The sequence below is a fragment of the Quercus robur genome, chromosome 9, assembly GCF_932294415.1.
Source record: "Quercus robur chromosome 9, dhQueRobu3.1, whole genome shotgun sequence".
NCBI classification, from domain to species: Eukaryota; Viridiplantae; Streptophyta; class Magnoliopsida; order Fagales; family Fagaceae; genus Quercus; species Quercus robur.
Genome location: NC_065542.1, coordinates 8,758,956 through 8,778,642, shown reverse-complemented (window position 1 = coordinate 8,778,642; position 19,687 = coordinate 8,758,956). Strand labels below are relative to the sequence as shown.

General features: G+C 35.3%; 1 protein-coding gene and 1 non-coding gene across 2 annotated transcripts; both read right to left on the bottom strand.

Annotated features, from left to right (window-relative positions):
* Window positions 1–13,455: 13,455 nt before the first annotated feature.
* Window positions 13,456–13,527, bottom strand: TRNAW-CCA (transfer RNA tryptophan (anticodon CCA)). Its single transcript has one exon. It is a non-coding gene; the product is annotated as a tRNA-Trp (tRNA).
* An 848-nt stretch (window positions 13,528–14,375) lies between these two features.
* LOC126699850 (histone-lysine N-methyltransferase ATXR6) lies at window positions 14,376–17,411 on the bottom strand. Its single transcript, XM_050397825.1, has 6 exons — window positions 17,064–17,411; window positions 16,178–16,258; window positions 15,842–16,071; window positions 15,549–15,649; window positions 15,256–15,468; window positions 14,376–14,621 (listed from the first exon to the last, which is right to left on the bottom strand). The coding sequence occupies exons 1-6, from the start codon at window positions 17,356–17,358 to the stop codon at window positions 14,462–14,464; spliced, it is 1,080 nt and encodes a 359-aa protein (XP_050253782.1). The 5' UTR covers window positions 17,359–17,411; the 3' UTR covers window positions 14,376–14,461.
* Window positions 17,412–19,687: the final 2,276 nt, after the last annotated feature.

Here is a 19,687-nt window from a genome sequence, read left to right as displayed (position 1 = left end):
CAAGGCCTTGTATGGTCTTCGGACTCAAGCCTCTGGGGAAACCAACTACTTACAACAAAATACAAGTTTTGGACAGAACCAAGGCCTTGTATGGTCCTCGAACTCAAGCCCCTGGGAAGACCAACTACTTACAAGGAAAAACTACATTACATGGACCTTAGGATCTATCCGAGGAAAACTCTCCACTAACAATTGGGTTAATTCCTAAATTGCGAGGATTCTCAAGTCTGCTCTCGGATCTTCAGCACCAAAGGGATCGATGCAATATAGAGCAATATGTTGCCTAAAATACAATCAGAGTTCCCTACTGCTCAGTCACCTCCTCGGATGAATTATTTAGAGATTATCATTCTCGGACGGTATTCTCGCACTTATTACAGAATATTCAACTGTTACCTCGGTTAGTTTCCTAAGTTGAACTTACTATGAATTATCGTTATAATGCCTGGTAGTGTCGGTAAATCAGAATTAGTTGGATTATGTTTCAAGGTTTCCTGCTCTAAATATCATTGAAGAAAAACACACATGGAGCACACCCATTCACAAAGTAGTGTTGCAAAAAGAAAAGTATTCAAAACAAGTAAATAAATTTCCCTTTTTACTAAAACAAAGAAATAGTACAGCGTACAATGAAAAGCTGGAATCAGCTTATATCAAAGCTAACTACATAATCGAAGAGAAAGGTACAAGAGAATAAGATAAAGCCGAGGAGGCAGCACAGAAGAGAGGTTGGCTTCTAAAGCTAACTACATAATTGCAAAGAAAGGTACAAGAGAATAAGATAAAGCTGAGGAGGTGGCACAGAGGAGAGGTTGGCTGCTGTTTCAAGACCTTGTTCTTCCTCAATACTTTTACATGCCCATAACTCAGGCAGCAAAAGAACCCAGCTTGGGGCCTGCACCATCAAAGAAAAGGTGCAGAGAGAGCCCAGCTTCAGGCTAGCGCAGCCGAAGAAAAGGTGCAGGGAACCCAATTTGAGGCTCACACCGTTGAAGGAAAGGTGCAGGGAGCCGGAAGTTGAGGAGCCTACCCCAAAATTTGCCTGTAACAAGGCAGACGGCGCTGATGGCGGAGAATCTTCCTTCTGACACACCAAAAATCTGGCGTGAACAGAACCTGCTTCGGATTTTGACTAAAAGAAGGAGAAACACCATTTCTCCCTTCGTCAAGACGGAGTATTTTCTTGAATCTGTACCCCCCATGCCCAGACCATACTACCTTGAATCTCGTAAGGACCCAGTGCCGCTGTGGCGGAGGGAGTTCCTTCACCCCAACTCGCGCCTCAAACATGTTATACTAAGGGAAGATAGCACCGGATGGGGGAGTTGTAATTATGGCTTAGGGATTATGGTTTGGGAGGAAACTGAAGGATTTGTGTGTAGGTAAAGCAACTTCCTCTCCTATTTATTTAAAAAGATAAGGAAGTGGCATTTAATTCATGCAGTGTCCCAAGGAACGCTACAGACAAAATGGCTCCGGCTCAATCTCCAACGCCACCTGCAACCATGAGATTAAAGGATTCTCGTGAAGGTGCATCTCGAACACTGGGATGTCAAAGGGGACCGCGTGACCAAAGAATACAAGAATGCCTCTTAATCCGATATTGTGGGGCTAATGAATTCGCGGCCCAGGCCCGTTCTGCATGGAAGCCCAGGGGCTACGGCCCATGCCGAGGAATAGTCATTGCCGAAGACAACCTCCTGCTCGGTACCTCATGAAATACCTGAAGAAAGGGAGAAACTGAGTTCAGGGGCAGAACCAAAGCACTGCATGGTCCTCGGACTCAAGCCTATGGGGAAATCAACTACTTGGATGACAAAACTAGGTTTTGGACAGAACCAAGGCGTTGCGAGGTCCTCGGACTCAAGCCTATGGGGAAACCAACTACTCGGATGGGGAAAGTCCTCGACTCAAATACTGTAAAAGGTTAAGGCCAATAAGAGTGTTAAGAAGATGGCGAAACGCCCCACTATTCAGTAGCCTAAGGGGGCTGTTCATTCTGCGGGTGATATGTCTTCGGATGGTTACTTCCTACACCGTATCGAGCATCCAGTTCTCATCTCGGCTAGTTTTGGGGTAAGTATCGTTCTTCACAGGTCTGCATTGTTGTGCCAAACAATTCTATTAAAGTTATGGCGACATCTTTTTCTTAGCAAGTATTTTGGCCCTAGTTGTCATTGATTCAAATGCTATATTATTGTGCCGAACAGCACTTGCAAATTCGTAAAAACGCCCTTCTCTTTGATAAGGGAGTTAAGGACCTAAGTATTGTACTCTAAGGTCGGCGGTATTGTGCCCGACCGATTCGGGCAAGATCTTTTTATTAACCGTAACTTCGGTCCTAGACGTCGGTCACGGTTTAAAAACAAAAACAATTTTACAAAATTGTATGTCTATGCATTGCGTTATCATTTCGGAAACATAGAGATAGAACATGCGAAGTAAAATGATAACAATTTTTATTAATATAAAGATGTATTACAACGTACAAAGAGGGGCTTAAACCAGCCTATACAAAAGGTGAACTGCCGAAACAATAAAAAAAAAAAAAACATCAGCAATACAGATAAGTAAACGGTCAGGTGTCTTTTAAACTCGTCTCCGAAGTCCCTCCAAACTCTGCCTCAGTATCGCCCATATTGAGAGAAGGACCTTCTTTAGAAAAAGATGGAGGAGATGAATGAAGAAGATGGAGGAGATGAATGAAAAGAAGGGGGAGAAGAAGAGGGAAGAGATGAAAAGAAAGAAAAAGGAGCAAAAGAAGGAGAAGGAAAAGCACCAGGATGGATCTGGTGGTGGAAAGAAGAAGAAAGAGAGGCAACAGGAGGCGCCAGTGAACGAAGAGAGGAAGAAGTAAGGGCACTTAGTCCCTGCCCCAGTCCTGACTTCTAACACATTGGTGCCATGTTAGATATGCTCATGAGAGAGCGAATGGTACTGATAATGGGTGTCCTCGGCTCAGTCACGCCGAAAGTGAGACATGGCGAGTCTCTGCTTCGGATTTTGGCTGAAAGGAAGGTGAGACAAATCTTGAGTCTCCACCATCCTTGCCCTGACCGAGCCATTTCGAGATTTATTAGAACATGGTGTTTTTGGGAGGGGAATGGCTTCTTCATTGCTTATTACTATGGTAAACGTATTTCAGGTTAAGGTATAACCAGGGGGTAAAAGTAAACTCTGGAAGGAATCTAAGGGTTTCAAATTTCGGGGGGATTAAAGGGATTCATGTATGGGAGAAACAACCCTTGTCTTTTCTCTTTATATAAAGGACGAAGAGGAGGGTACTTAATGTGTTCAGATCTCCAAGGAAATCTGCAAACAAGAATGTGCCCGTTCCGCTCCCCCACACCATCAGTAACCATTAAATTTTAGAGGTCTCGTGAAGGGAAACTATTAAAGACATGCTTCGGATAACCAAACGACATGAACGTATCGTGAATAAATCAAGAAGAACATCTCGTAGACCGGTGCATTTCCTGGGCAGGTGGAGAATTGCCAACGTCAGTGAAAGGCTGAATTAAATGAGCCGTAATAAAGGTTCGGTAGTATCAAAACCCCTCTCTCCAACCAGGAGGTCGGATAGCAGGGTTTTGAGGGGCTGTTATGAGGCCCAATAATTTATGGGCCAGGCCCACTTACTCATGGGAGAGTCCAAAGGCCCAAGCCAAAGAAGGCTATGGCCCAAGCTCAATAACATAAAGCACAAAATGGCCCGGAGATGCAGCCGAGGACAGCTCAGTCCTCGGCTGACCCAAAGTTCCACCGAGAAGAGGGGCAAAAACGGTATAGGAACAAACTTGAAAGAAAATCTAAAATATTAAGGAAAAGCTGCCCTTACTATCCTTCCCGTACAATATTCTGCACCTAACAGAGCCGTATTCTTTGGCTTTATCAACCATCCCCAACGACTTTGGGTTTGGATTGACGGGACAAGTATCAGTCTTGGAAAGGTCGACCCTACACGTGGACGAAGGAAAGCGAACGCAGGCTAGTATAAAAGAAAAAGTAAGTAATCTGGATAAGGGGCGGGAAAAATGGCCAAAAAGGAGGGCCTCCCAGTCCACCTCCAGGAGAAAGATTCCAGGAGTGAAAACGCCTTAAACACGTATGAACACCACAAAAAACCCACCGCCGGGTAACCAAGGCCTAGCCTTTCGAACCCACTCTCTACAAATGATATTGTCTGGGCCTTTTCGCGTGCGAACCCAACATTGTTGTGGTTCGTTGCGTATCGTGTCCCTACAGATGTGAATAGTCAAATTAAATATTCTTTAAACTACTACCGACTTGGAGTTTTCTTTTTAAAAGTTGGCTTTGAATTGAACCTAAAAACTTTATTCTCCATTACCCTTTACTAAACAACAACAACAAAACACTTTATAATTTTATCCAAGACAGAAAGATTAGATATTATTAAATTTATAAGAATTAAGAATTTCGTCATCAATTTTTTTTTTTTTTTACAATCAATTTCACCATCAATTGCTTAAAAAAGAATATTCTAAATAACTTATATCTAAAATATTATAAGAATATCATACCATTTACAACATTGTCTTGACATAACAATTAAGATTGGGATCCGATGCAATAGCAATACTATTATCATTAGATGTGTGAAAGAAGTTAAAAAAAAAAAAAAAAAAAAGTATAAAAGTAAAATAGTAAAAAGTTAAAGGTTAAAAATTATTTCATTTAGAGGTTAAAATTAAAAGTGAATTTTAAAACTTTTAATCTCAACCTTTGATTGCACCGGATCTCAATCCTAGTAATTACTAATCTATATCTTAGATATTAAAAAAAATAAAAATTTTCAAAATACCCTAATAAATAATCATCCATTACACAAATCCAGTCAAATCTGATTTGAATTAAATATAGTAATAAATATTAGTTAAAATGGAACAAGGATTTTTGTTTCTTGTACTGCCGAAATTGCAAGCTTGGGTAGGTACACTACCCAACTTTCCATTTAAAAAAAAGGGTCAATTCCAAAATTTTAAGTACAAAAAAAATTAAATAATATAACTTGTATGACCAAAAAGAAAATTACTTTATTCTCTCATAAAATATACTTGTAAACTATACAAGTAAATATTGAAAAGTGATATCATATAACCACATGATGGACTGGTCAACGGTCAGAGATGACCCAGACATTGTTTTTATTCCCTTATTTCTGAATCAATCAGTGGTGTTGTTATTGTTGTTGATGATCAAGCCAAATTGTCAACCCCTTTTCCTTTGATTAAAATTAAATTTGGCAGTGTATGGTATGGGCATTTTTGATGTCACAAACCTTAGTCCAATACATTTCCATTTATAACCAGGTAACAGACTGACATGTCTGCCTTTGGAGACAATCTATATCATCTATGGGACATGGGTTTTGGGTTATGATCTGTGCCCATTGCCCAACTTGTTCATCCTGTTTCTAAGTTTTATTATTAATGGAACATCACTTTTATACAAAATTACTAGGTTATCTTTAACGATACTTTTAATGTTAATGAATACCCTAAAGAAGACATTTGTTAGTGAACTATTTTTAAAAAGATAGAATTTTGATAGCCTTTTCAATTTTCCATAAAAATAGTATAAAATTTTTCCTAAAATGGTTTCTTAAGGGCATTCTTTAACATGACCATATTTTTATTAAAGTAATACCATAGCCATAAATTATTTTACAATGTTTTTACAAACTATTATTGTTGTCAACTTCTTACTGATTCTTATCTGAACTGACCAATAACATTAATTTTTTTTTTTTGGCAAAAAAGTTTATATCTCTAGAATTTTTCCTTTTATTATATACTAATCATAATATGTCACTTCAATAATAATGAACTATGATTGTGAAAGTTATTGTAAAATTAGATTTATTGTTTTTTTTTTTTTTTTGGATAGTGTCCTTCCATCATTTGTTTAGTTAATGTTCATTCTCGTTGGGGCCTGTTTTAATAATGTATAGCATGTTCCTTGTAATTGATTAACTTTTTAAGATCATATTAAATGATTTTAATTATAATAAATAAATATGAAAATAATTTTTGTGATCAAGGTGAAGAATGTTTGTGATAATTTTGCAATTGGAGGGGAGTTATTTGAAATAATTTTGCATACTTTAATGGTACATAGTTTTATTGTACCTTATAATTGCATTGAATTTAATAGTCATTAAAAATGATAACATTATTTGGGTTGAGCTAGTCAAGAACATGTATCTAACTTTTATTCATATTATAATCCTTATAATTATACTTTAATTATGAGAAATTATTATCAGGTTGAAAACCACCGCAATTTATGTTGAACATTTGTGTCAATATGGTGATCATAAAGAATGATTAGAGACATTAATGCTGATTAGTTTACCTTTATAAGACTTATATTGTCTCGTTTAAAGCCATACAATCCTAAAAAGTCAAAAAGTAAAAGAGACTTTTGTCCCCAATTAACCGAACAATTTACTTGGATTGCTTTCATGACATCAACCCATTTGAATTATGAATTCTTTTTGCTCCATCAATTCAAGCAAATTAGCATTCACTTTACCTAGCAAAAAAAAGAAAGAAAAAAAATTTTAACCTTTCACTTTATTATAGTCTCAGTGTTTGGTCATTGTCTTGATGACAATATCAAAAGCTTTCTACGCAAAGGCTGTCTATTGCATTATTATTATGAAATATTTGATGCCTACAACAAAGTTAAAAAAGGGCTGCTATAGATTATACAGAAGGTAGAAATGATAACCCTTTAGTTAAAAAAGAGATCCCTAGTAAAAAAGAGAAAAAAAGCTAGTAAACTACAATGTTTCACCTAACTACTACTACTTCATTGTCGGCCTTCTCTTTTGTTTTACCTTTTTTTTAGTGTAATTGTGTGCCGCTCAAGTCTTACTCAACCCCAAACAAGCAGACAATGCTGCTTGTGCATTGTAGATGGACACTTTTACTTTTCATCTTTGGCGGTAATCAAGCTATAAAGCTCATCATTGATGTTGTTTTGATGAAGTATATATTAATTACAACCATCACTGAACCTCCCCTTCCCCCCTTAGTTTCTCTCCGTTAATGCAATTTCCTTTTTACCAAAAAATATATTGATTACCACACACCATTGTTTCCTATGTCAAATGCACATTCTTTTTAAGTCTTTATCACTTTTTTTTTTTGGGTTGAAGAAAAAATGAGGTTTTTGGTGTAGACTCATCGACCACAAGCCACGTGATAGCAATAAATAATACCACGTGTACTATAAGGTTTTTGCTGAAATTATCGCTTGAACCACTTACCAAGTGAAGCAATTTAAAGACTTCTACCATCAAGCCACACCCCGCGGTGGTCATTCTTAACATTTTTTTAGATCAGGTAGATTCAAACTCTACAATAAAGTATATATTAGAAACTAGTCAAGTGCTTCGAGTAATTTATTATTTAGCCTAAAAAAATGTAGGAGTTGTCAATCTTAATGATGTAAGGATGAGATTATATTGCACTACAATATTTTATCTGTTACAATAATCGTCATGCATGAGCGAAGTTGCCTCGTGCCTCTACAATCTACATGAAGCAAAATCCCAATAAAAAAGTATTTGAAAAACATTCCATGATTTATGCAAGCATGCATAAAGATTAAAGAAACTTTGCAGTACAATTTAATAAGATGATATATTTATCTATTCATATCACATGGGTTCAAACTTCAAACGCATGATTGCTATGTGTCATGTAATGCTTGTTGTTATTAATGGTGCAATAAAAATGGGCAAAAGTTGGTGTACCAACAAATCAAGAACAGGGGTTATAGTTTGGCTAACAACAAGCCCTATGATTCTAAAAAACAAGAGCTATATAGCTCTCTGTCATGTCATTTCTAAGATATATGATCATGATTCATGAGTTGTAAATCTACCAGACATTACATGTAATTGAATATATTTTATTTATAGGGTATGCCTACATCCTAAGGAACAAATAATTCTCTGGAAACCCCCACACGTCCACCCCAAGATTGTAGCCCTAATAACTCTTTCCTATAGTCCACGATATCCCAAGGTGCATGGTTGTGTAATTGTGAAACAGCACCAAATTCTCTTCACAGTTGACTTGTACATATTTCATGCTCATAATTTATAGGTTTTTTAAGAAACCCAAATCCCAACAACTCTTTCTTTTAGACCTAGTTTACCTTAATTGCCAATGAACCCTACCCTTTTCTTTTTGATGATTCATACACAAATTAAGTTAATACCACTTGGAATATAGAGGATGCATCTCATTTAGCCAATTTAAATCTCTCTCTTTCTCTCTCTCATATATATTGAGCTCACGAATGGGTTGTATAAAGAACATTATTGGTGTTCAACTCTTAATTTAGTCTATAAAAATATGACACAGCCGACATGTATTAAAAAAAAATTCAGACATCTATAGTTGTTAGTTTAATTTATGAAGAATTTCAATTATATGATTTTTCTTAGTTGATCAGTTTTGGCCGACAATTTATGAAGATTTCCAACTATGATTTTCTTAGTCTATATGTTATTTTGGCTGTTTCTAAACACTTGGTTTCAGATTTCAATTAATTGTACATGATAAGATATTAAAACTCTTGAAAATCTGGGGTACCATTGGAGTATTAGTTTGCACATCATAATAATCACAAAAAGTTCAACTCTACTTCATGCAATTAGGTAGGGTGGGGAAGAATCTCTTCGTACGTATATTTGATTTAGGACAAGATATGAAAGCTCAATCTCAATCATTGAAGTGGGGATGGTAATGGGTCGGATATGTGGGTTGTCTAAATCAACTTGATCCTGAGGTTTAGGATTTTTTAAAAGGGTTTTATGGGTTTGGAAAATATTTGAGTTTTTTTTTTTTTTTTTTTTTTTTTTTTTTTTTTTTTTTTTTTTTTTTTTTAACTTAGATATATACCCGAATCAAACCTAATTGTCAATTTAAATGATTAAAATACATATATTTTTCATTTTATTTAGACGAAAAGTATATGGTTTTTATAATAAAAGTAAGTGTTCATCTCTTTCTCTCCTAAAATATTACTTACTTCAGTGTAAAGGTGCTTACTAATGCTTAAATTTTGTTAAATAGTATTTTTTCTAAACAAAGTTAAATAGTAATATTTTTAATTTTTAATTTTAGGTTGAATCAATTTAATGGGACCTATTTTAATAACTTATGATAGGATAAATGAGGGGGGTTTAGTATACATTTATGTTTTTCAAATATAAATATATAGGATTCGATGGGTTTAGGATAGAATGTCTAAAATTTAAGGTTTAGTGAGGATTTGATATGTAAAAATATAGTTAGACTGTTTTATAAATAAATAAAAAAAAGAATTAAGTCAATAACTATTGAAGATTTTTATATTTATTCCTACTTTCTATATATTGAGGTGTTTTAGTTCAAAATAGAGTCCTTGCAGGATAGCATATATGTTAGATTTAGTCTAATAATAAGGTTATTACTTGGAAATTGATCAGATGAATTAAACCAAAATAATAATAATAATAATAATAATAATAATAATAATAAAATAATAAAAAGGTTATTACTTGGAGAACATGGATTTGTAGAGTTTATAAATTAATCTCCAAGTTGAAAAACCATATTAATTTTTGCCACTTCAAATATGGACTGCTGGAAGGTTTTATGAAACATTACCATGAAGTAGCTTTGTTTGTTTCAATGGAAAATCTTATGTAAATATAATTTTTTGCACTTTTCTATTTGGTAGTATCAGGAAAAAAAAAATGTCAAAGAAAAACTCTCTCTTAATTTTCTTTATTTAACTTGGTGTGAGATAGAGTTGTTTTCCACAAAAAAAATTTCTGGAAAACAACTTTATCGCACACAAATTAAGCTTAATATGGAAAACAATTCTATTTCACACCAAACTAAATAAGAGAAGTCAAAAAATAGTTTTTCAACTTATTTTAAGGTCGCTATCAAATATAGGAAAATAAGATAGTTTTAAAAAAATACCTTTTGAAAAATGTTTCATTTTTCAAAAAAATGTTTCATTTTTCAAAAAAATGTTAGTATCAAAACAAATAGAGAGCTAGACAACTAAGTATATTGCAAAACACTGTCAAACTTAGTTTAAACAACACACACACACACACAAACACAAAGAATGAGATTTTAACACAAATGCAATCACAAACTCCACTAAAAAGCTATGATAACTACTAAGGGTGAGTATTGTGTGCTGTCCAACTTAGTTGATTCCCTTCTTACCTTTTTATTTATATAAAAAAAAAACATTTTCCCCTTTTTTGGGGAGAGGAGGAAGAGGCGAGCCGAACTCACAACACAAAGATTGAGAATAGGGCTAGATGTCAATTGAGCTACAAGCCTGTTGGTGATTCACTCCTTACTTTCACTTGATTTGCTTCATCGGTTGCATTAAGAAGTTTGTTTTTTGGGCTAAGTATGGTTGCATTAATCAATTATCCTTTATTTATTTGCTTAGATATAGCTAACATTTTTTTATTTAAAAAAAAAAAAAAAAATGGGCCGATAGGTGTAGTCACTACTCTCAACCTACTTAGACCCTACTCATGAATGGCATGAGACTTGCCACTACTCAAATCTACAACTTCAAACTCGCAATATAATGTGGGCTTCTTCTTACCACTAAACCATCTCCCTGAGTACATGAGCACAACCGCACGTGTAAGTTAGTAAGTTTGTGTGTAAGGTTAGGTACTGTATAAGAAGATAACGGGCCAACAATAGCCATTGCATTTGATCTTGGCAAAGATAAGACCATAAAAACGTGACAAGTCTTGCCATTAAAAAGATGATTCGTGTCACTATCATGTCATGGCCTATTGTTTCTCTCAATTAACTCAAATCTAGTGGAGTTCAGCGTGGACATGCAAATAAATTATTGCCGTTCACTTATTGAAACAATACACGACGCCTACACTATTCATAATTTCATACCATGATGTGACATGCTCCTCATGAATTGTAAACTAGCCTTCGATTTCATATGCGTAAGAGTTTTAATCCCACATAGCACATCTAACATTTTTTCTGTTCCCTTTTGTCTTTCTGTAATGCGATAGGATAGAGTTTGAATGCAATAGGAACTCCAATTATTTAAGGATATGAATCATGTAAGATACTAAAAGATGGTTGAATGATTCAAGTTTTGGTTAAAGTAACATTCTACTTTATGTTTTCAATGGTAAAAGGATTTTGTTTGTTTGAATAATACAGAGAGTAACGAATCCCGTATAGGTGTTAATGATTTACTTCTAGAGGAATGCATATGAATGATTAATATGTCCATATAGTTGTTCGATAGAGTGGAATTTTGGGAAAAGGAAAAATATGGAGTATGAGATCCATCAATATCTACTTTGATAGAGGTTTACCGTATTCCATAATTAATATTAGAAAACAAGAAACCACATCCACAAAAGCTTTGAAATTTAAACTTATGTGGTTCACCCAAAATTAGGATTTCATTCACAAAAGCACTATTAGAGGAGTTACAAAAGATCGAATATAATAATATAAATATTACAATAATGGCCTACAATATTTAAATTATTTCCAAGTATCAAATTTGTTGGTGTGGATTTGTGTTCCAAACATTTTATCGTTTCTTGTGAGTCTTACATTGGTTTGACGTGGGCTCATTCATGTGTTTATACGTCATTGTTCACTTTTAGTAACATCTTAAGATGATGAGTTTAGTGTGAACTTAAACTCTTACTCAGTCACGCGTGATCATTTCAACCCACCAATTTTTTTTCAATCTATGTCCTAAACCCCACCCTAATCAACACAAGACATCTAACTCCAATTACAATTCAAATAACCCAAGACAAGATAGAAGGGTTATCTTTTTAATATCTTTCAAGAAGCGAAATGAACAAAAATAAATAAATAAATAAATAAATAAACTGTCTAGAGGTGGTGGGATGGACATTTTACAAAGATGATTGTGATATTGATATTTATGTTGATTAGGCCTTACCCTCTAAAAGTACTACGGCTAGGATAAATCTATTTGAAAAGTAAGTGTTGTAAAACTTTAAGGAAGTGTTAGACAATCCTCCACCAGACAAGCTTGAGGTTGTGGGGTAGGTCTCTAATGGCTGCATTTCTCTGCATAGTGTTAATTGCAGTGGGCACCCACAGGCCACTTTTTGTCTTTAAGCCTGGGCTCTGCACCGTTGCCCTCTATTTTTTTTTTCTTCTTGTCATTTTCTCTCATTTTATTCATAGCTAAGAGCCTATAGAGGGCACAAGTTTGGTTAAGAGGAATTAGAATCATTTAGATTGGTTTTAATTGACTTCAAAGTTATTTTAATTTCTGCAGCAGAAATTACAATTGTACACGTTTTCTGTGCATAATGTTTCTCTATCATTATTCCCATGCCATATTATTGGCTACAAATCCATGTTAGAGAATAAATGAATGCCATAGCAAAAGCTTTTTGTTTTAATTTTTGTTTAGTAACACTACAAAGCACTGCCAAGTTTGTAATTATTACTAATAATGCAATGCCAACTTTGTCTGGTGTCTTTTCTAAGTTTTCTTTATGATTTAATCACATTGAGCTCTCTATAAGACATGGAAAAATGTAAAGAATCATTAAAGAAACAATTATAAGCATCAAAACGTCTGCTCAATTATTCAAGGAAAATGAATAATCCAGTACCTGGTTCATGTGCCCCAAGCGGGAGGGAGAAAAGAAAATGTCAAAAATGCAATTCAACTAATTGATTTGGAAAACTAATTAAAAAATTGAACTATTTAGGGTCTAAATAAAAAAAGATATTTGAACTTGTTTAATGTATAACTTAGCGTATTATTCGAGAGTTTAACTTTTGTCTAATGCTCTATTCACTAGATGTAATATAAACATAGCACTTATCTAAAATTGATCGCATATTGACCTTAAGTCTTGTTCAATACACTGAACTAAAGTTTTACTCACCAATAATCTAATCACCATTACCAAAACTTAATGGATCCAATCAATCACCTTTTAAGTTTGATTAGTCAAATTTACCTACTAAAATAGGTACACAATTTGTTTTATAAAATAATTAAAAATTGGCAAAAATATTAATTTTGATGTTAACACATAGTATAGTATGAGACCTACTTCAATGATTTTGACGTGCAAAATGAAATGTGCATTAATTACGATGGATACCATACTAGCCTTTCATGTAGCATCATCGTAGTTTGACATAGACCCAAAAAAAATCAATCTTTACGCGGTTTGATCTCTTTCTCTTTTTTAATTTTAAATTAGAAATTTCAAAAAAAAAGAAAAAAGAAAAAAAATGAAAAAGAAGCTATTGGGCCAATAAATATGAAGCTCCAAAAAGGCCCAAAAATGAAAATGAAAAAGCTATTGGGCCAACTAAAAATGAAGCTCCAAAAAGGCCCAAAAAGTGAACCCGACGTGAATCGAACACGCAACCTTCTGATCTGGAGTCAGACGCGCTACCATTGCGCCACGGATCCGTTTTTATATTTTTAATGTACTTCTATTATTAATATACTTTGTTTACTTACAACCTTTTTTTTTTTGGTTTCCTCCTTTTCTGTCAAACAAACCAAAACATCACTTAACAGTAACACACAAATATTCAGTTGCTTAGCAGTTAGTTATCTCTTCATATCATTCAGAGTGACAAAGTTCAAACTGTAGAATTGAGGGTTTTCTTTTTGAATTATTCTGAATGCTTATCTTCTTCTTTTCCTTTTTCTAAAGGGCATTCTCAATATTTCATAGCTAGTAGTTACTGAATTTTAATGATTTGAATCTTAAGGAGTTTCTCAACCACAATGAATACTATTGCAAGATGAGAAATTGAAGGTGGAGGACCCATTGAAGTCACTTTCAAGTTGGTAAAAGGTTCCAAAAGATCCAGTGGAGCAGGTTATGAAAATTCCCCATCATAGTTAACCACAATAAAGTTTTTACAACTCTGTCCACGTTCAGTACAATCAACTCTACTTCAATTATTGCAGTCACTCCAACTCCAAAGGTATTACCGTATTACTATTACCCGCAAGTTTCCTTTTTTTGCACGCCCTTGGAATCAACTTTTTTGAATTTGTAGGAATTTTACACCATTATAATCATTGTTACTATGTAAAAAAATAAAATAAATAAATAAATAATGCATTTTGTGCTAGTCTCAAGGCACTTGGAACACTATAAAATCATAGGACTTTCAAATTGGTCAAGAATGGCACTGGAATTGCAGTGACTTATTCCGATGTCTCACCTAAATGAGTATCATTCTTCAGCATTTGCAGTTAAATAAAAAGAGAATTGTGGGCTAAGGGAAAGAGATCATGAAAAATTGACAATATAATTAGCCTGTTAGTGGCCAAATGCTTTCATTGAACACAGTGAGGCCGTGAGGGTATGTGTGACAAGGAAAAAGTGTTAGACAAAATGCTCAGTTGGGTATTCATTCTCATATCCATTGTAATCATAGTACAATCTCTCTCCTTTTCGTATATCTCTGTTTGCAATCAGTAAGACCCGACACTGACCGTTGACATCAAACCTCACACATTTGAGATTCTGCTTCTTTCTCCCTTCCCTGCAACAAAAGATCAGTTTGCTTCATTAGATTGCACCAAACATAGCCCCTATACTTTCAAATATATCTACAATTTTATAATGGAAATGCGATGCCCAATTGGATGGCTATAGAAAATAAGAATTAAAGAAGCTTAACGCAGCTTATAAAACGATTGATATATTTCTAGGGCTGGGAAGGGCAGAGGTAGATATTAGATTTTAATTTAGACTAGAACAAAAACAATAGGTGACTAGGTGAGTATTTTGTGCTCTTTACACAATTAAATGGCCTATTAGTTTCTCTGAACACTTAGCTACTCTAGAGGTCTCCTGAGTCCTAAATAAACTGCTTTCTATTTTCATTGCCAGGAATGACTCCTACCATGTATTGATACTGCCAGTGGCAATCCATGTGCCAGAATGCTACCTGACTATGATATGCAGTATATTATGTTTCACAGAACATAACAAAATTCTGCAGGGTGCCATAAGTCATAACCGTCCTATAAGTGTCTAAAACATGAAAAAACAATGAATCCCTCTCACCCATCTGTCCCAGCATGAAGATTTTTCTGGAGGCTATTATTTGACAAGCGTAGCTAGTGCTGATTGAAAGGGAGAAATTCAAGATTTGAGGTGGAAGATGAGCTTACGGCGTGTGATTGTTAATGCCATTGATGAAGCGTGCAATGTTACTACGCTTGTCAGGACAAATGACAAGGCTTTTTGAAGTATCAGTCGCAGAAAGCAATGTCATCATGCTATCTCCATCATCATTTTCACGATTCTTCAAGTAATCAACATCTCCAACATATTCTGTAATTATCGTTAAGTCCTTTATAAATCTATCTGCCTCAACCGTGAACCTGTTTAATCAAACAAGGTTACTAAAGCTAGTACCCAAATGTGCAAAAATCAATTTAGAGCTTAATTGTATATCACTTACCCTTCTTGAGGATCAAAAACAACCATGAGAGGTGGCCATTCCCCCGTCTCCATCATGTTCTGGCACAAATTTAAGGTTTCATTATCTTCTTTTGACAATACCTGAAATCCAGTTATGACATAATGGTATCAGATATTGACCAATCAATTTCAAAACATTACCTCTAGCAGCAAAAGAGTATTTCATGTATATATCCCTCAAGTGAGATTTGAGAACTAATAACAATGTATATGTACAGTTTTGCATGACCAAAATGAAAATATTCATTTAAAAGCCACTGATTTCCAATCTACCTGCATTCCCCCCAGCTCAAGGGCTGCACGATTAGCTGACCTCGGTGCCATGCCAGGTCTGTATGTGAGTTCATTACTAAATTCTGTCCGAGTGGCTGTCAATGCTGTTGCAAGTGACGCCATTTGCTCCAATCTCCTCGCAGGTTCCTCACTCGGGTTGAATGGTAACAATCTTCTTCTCTTCTTTGATATCACTATGCTACTAGGTCGCCTCCGTTTCTTTCGATAATCTAAAAAAAAACATACTACATTAGTTTCAAACTATAAGAGATGAAAAAAAAATTAAAAACAAGTGTTAGACAGAAGAATTGCAACATTGTTCAAAACTCTCTTTACCTTCAACTAGTTTGTTGCTTAGGTCTGAAGATCTTTGAATGCGGAAGAAATCAACAATTTTGGTTTGAACAAGGGGGAATGCTGCACATCATCATTGAAGAAACCAATTGATATGAGACAAATTACAATGCAAATGGACAGACAATATTTTAGGTTGTTCAATCTTCAATCTTTACTAGTTATGCTAAATGATTAATTAAATATTAACAAAGGGCAAAATTTAGTACAATTTTGTAAGTATTGTCCCTCAGGCTCGCCAATTAAATTCAATGATGTGGCTCATTAACCAATGTAATACAACCATGAGATTTATTAGCTTACTAACAAAAAATATCCCTAACTTCTCAAATGTTTTGAAAATGACACTTTTAGGCTTGAATAAATAAGGGAAATATTAAAAGGGTTTATTTTATTATGTGCCTAAAAAAAAAAAAAAAAAACCAAACATCCTAATGCAAAGGTGCTCTTTTATGGCTTGCTTGTATTGAGGGTAGAGGGAGGGAAAGTAGAGTAAAATTGGCCAAAAATTAAGCTAATTTTCGGTCAACTCTACTCTCCTCTCCCTCCGCTCCCTCAAACAAAATGGATCATTAGAGATAAAAATACTGCTTGCAATAAGCAAAATAGGCATGAAATGTATAAATCAACCATTAAAATTCCTTGATTTAATTAAAGGGACCAAATCAAAACCCGTATCTAATACATGTACACAATAAAACCCATATATACGCATCAAAACAAAGCATTTGACACAACCCAGTTGGCAATTAGCATAAATAAATAAACCAATAATAAAAATCAAAAAAATAAGCATGTGAGTATACTAAACTACATCAAATAAATTTCTTTGAATAAAAAATAAATAAATAAAAAGCTGTGAACTTACACTTCAACTTGTTATGGTGATTTGAGCAAGAGTGACAAAACCAAGAGCCTTTGGGGACGGAAACAAGGATGGGTCTAAGGCAAAACAAATGGTACCCTTTATCGCATTTGTCACACAGAAGAAGCTTCGACCCGAAATCACCCGACCCACATTCCTGGCAGCTAACGCCGTCGTACTCTGAATCCGACCCCGACCCATTTTCTGACTCCGACCCATCCTCCACTTTCACGTCCACTGGCTTTGGAGCTTGAGTCCTTCGCCTCAGCACCATTCTCGCTGTTGGTCTCGACGCCATAGCTGAAAGCTTCAAAGAAATTTCTCAAATGGTTGTTGTAGTAATCATTTGATTGGTATTGTGTGAGTTTATTTATGTTGAATGAAATGATTTGGCGCTAAATTTTGGTTTCGCGGGAAATGGGTAATTTTGGCGCCACTGTTTTCAGGCGTTGGGCTGCCCACGTGGACTAAACCCGCGCCAATATTTTTTTTGCCGGCAAAGGTCGTATTTTGTTGTTGGGCCTTATGCTGTGGCCTTTTTGAGTATGATCCATAACACTTTTATATTAATTTCATTTCATGTTGTTTTACTTATATGGTAACAAATTAATAATTAACTATGATCGCCAAAGACAGATCCAAGATTTTAAGCCAATAGGAGCCAGAGTATAAAGGAAAAAAAAAAAAAAAAACTAAATAAGCATTCATATGGTATTAAATAATTATAAATACACAAAATCATTATTTTAGGTTGGCTAGGATTTTTTTTTTTTTTTTTTTTTGTTGAAGTAAGAGCATTTATAGTAATGGTGCTAAAAATTTTAGTTTTAACATCATAAAAAGTTATTTTATCTATTTTACCACCTCACTTTACAATACACCCAATATCAAATGTTTTTTTTTTTTATCACTTCATTTAAAATAATAAAGGAAGATAGAGAATTTGAGATTTTTAATTGAGAGAATAAATATAATCTTAATAAAATATTTTATTTTATTTTTAACAACTTGCTATAGTCAACTATTATTTATATCAGTTTACTTTTTTCTTTTTCTTTTTCTTTTTTGAGAAAACAATCAACAATATATTATTAAGGACGGCTATTCAAATCAGCCTGGATGACAAATAAAAGGTCTGGTGGAACATCTTCCATCCAGACGGACAAAGGGGAGAATGAGATTGATTTTCTAGCTAGTAAATGAGCAACCTTATTACAATGTCTTCGGACGTGTGTAGCTCTAAAGCAAGTGAAGCGCGCAGCAAGAAACATAATATCATTGATAATGTGACCAAAGGGCGCCAAAGACCTGCTGCAACTGTTCAAGAGCTTGATCAAGACGTCGGAGTCTCCTTCAAGGACGATGTTTTCAAATCCCAGTTCTAGTGCAAACTCCACAACTCTGCGTGCTGCCAAAGTTTCCACTTCAATGACTGTGGCCGGCAACGGAACAACTTCAAATAGCGAGGCCATCACTAAGCCATCATGGTTCCGTATGACTACTCCCAAACCAGCTCCGTTTTTGCGTTCAAAAAGTGCGTCGTCGAAGTTAACCTTGTAGGCGTGGAAAGGTGGAGGTGACCACGCTGTCATTGGCTGTTTCGGCATTGCTGTTACCATTGTAGGATCAGGTAAGCAGCCCAACTTGAGATCACGAGCTTTGTTCAGCACTTGCTCCAGCGGGAGAGAGGGTTTCCCAAGCCTGATATTGTTCCTTCTATTCCACAAAGTCCAAGCCACTGATAAGAACAGCTCCGGGTCCCTGCCATCTACACAAACAACAAACATTATATCTAAAAAACTGCTACATTGCTTGATGGTGCTATGACACCATAAGGAGGTACTCTACCAAAGATTCTCCAGTTTTGGGCAGTGATATAAGGCATGGGCTGAGTCTTCAGTGTGCAGATTACACAGCATTGGTAACCACTTGGCGTTTAAGCAAATTCGTCTTGGTGGGCAGCGCATTCTTGCATGCATGCCATACCAAGTGTTTAACCTTCCTAGGAACTTTTAACCCCAAATTTTCTTCCACAGGGGTTGTAGTTTGGTACCATCCGAGGATCCAGCTTCACTAGCCGTGTACTGTTGCTGTAGAAACTTATAGCCTGTTTGAACCGTATACTCTCCGTTCGGGCTAAAAGGCCATATTAGTACATCCTCTTGAATAGAACGGCAAAGAGGTATGTTCTTGATGATATTAGCTTCCCACTCAAAGAAATAGGAGTCAATGAGTTCCCCTTTCCATTCTGGTCTGATCAATCAAGGAGCTAACCGTGGCATTATTATTTGCTATAATAGTAGGGGAGATGATTTTATTATTGACCGCCCCTGGCAGCCACCTATCATTCCATATGTGAACTGAATTGCCATTCCCAATCCTCTAGATAGCCCCTCTTTTAATTACATCTCGACCCCTAAGGATACTCCTCCACACAAACGAAGTGTTACTAGATTCTTTTGCTTCCATAATACTACAATCCAGGAAAAATCGTGCCTTGAAGACCCGATAAAATAAGGAGTGATGATCATGGAGGAGTTGCCAAGTGTGTTTGGCCAAGAGAGTATCATTAAACCGGGAGAGGTCCTTAAAGCCCAAACCACCTTGTGACTTTGGTTTGCACAACT

What these genes read in the sequence shown, in the direction of transcription:
- LOC126699850 (XM_050397825.1), bottom strand. Translation starts at nt 17,358, where the DNA reads ATGGCGTCGAGACCAACAGCGAGAATGGTGCTGAGGCGAAGGACTCAA. An exon ending in TTGAGCTGGGGGGAATGCAG is followed by an intron (nt 15,650 to 15,841) that starts GTAGATTGGAAA and finishes ACTGGATTTCAG; the next exon opens with GTATTGTCAAAAGAAGATAA. An exon ending in GGCATTAACAATCACACGCC is followed by an intron (nt 14,622 to 15,255) that starts GTAAGCTCATCT and finishes CTTTTGTTGCAG; the next exon opens with GGAAGGGAGAAAGAAGCAGA.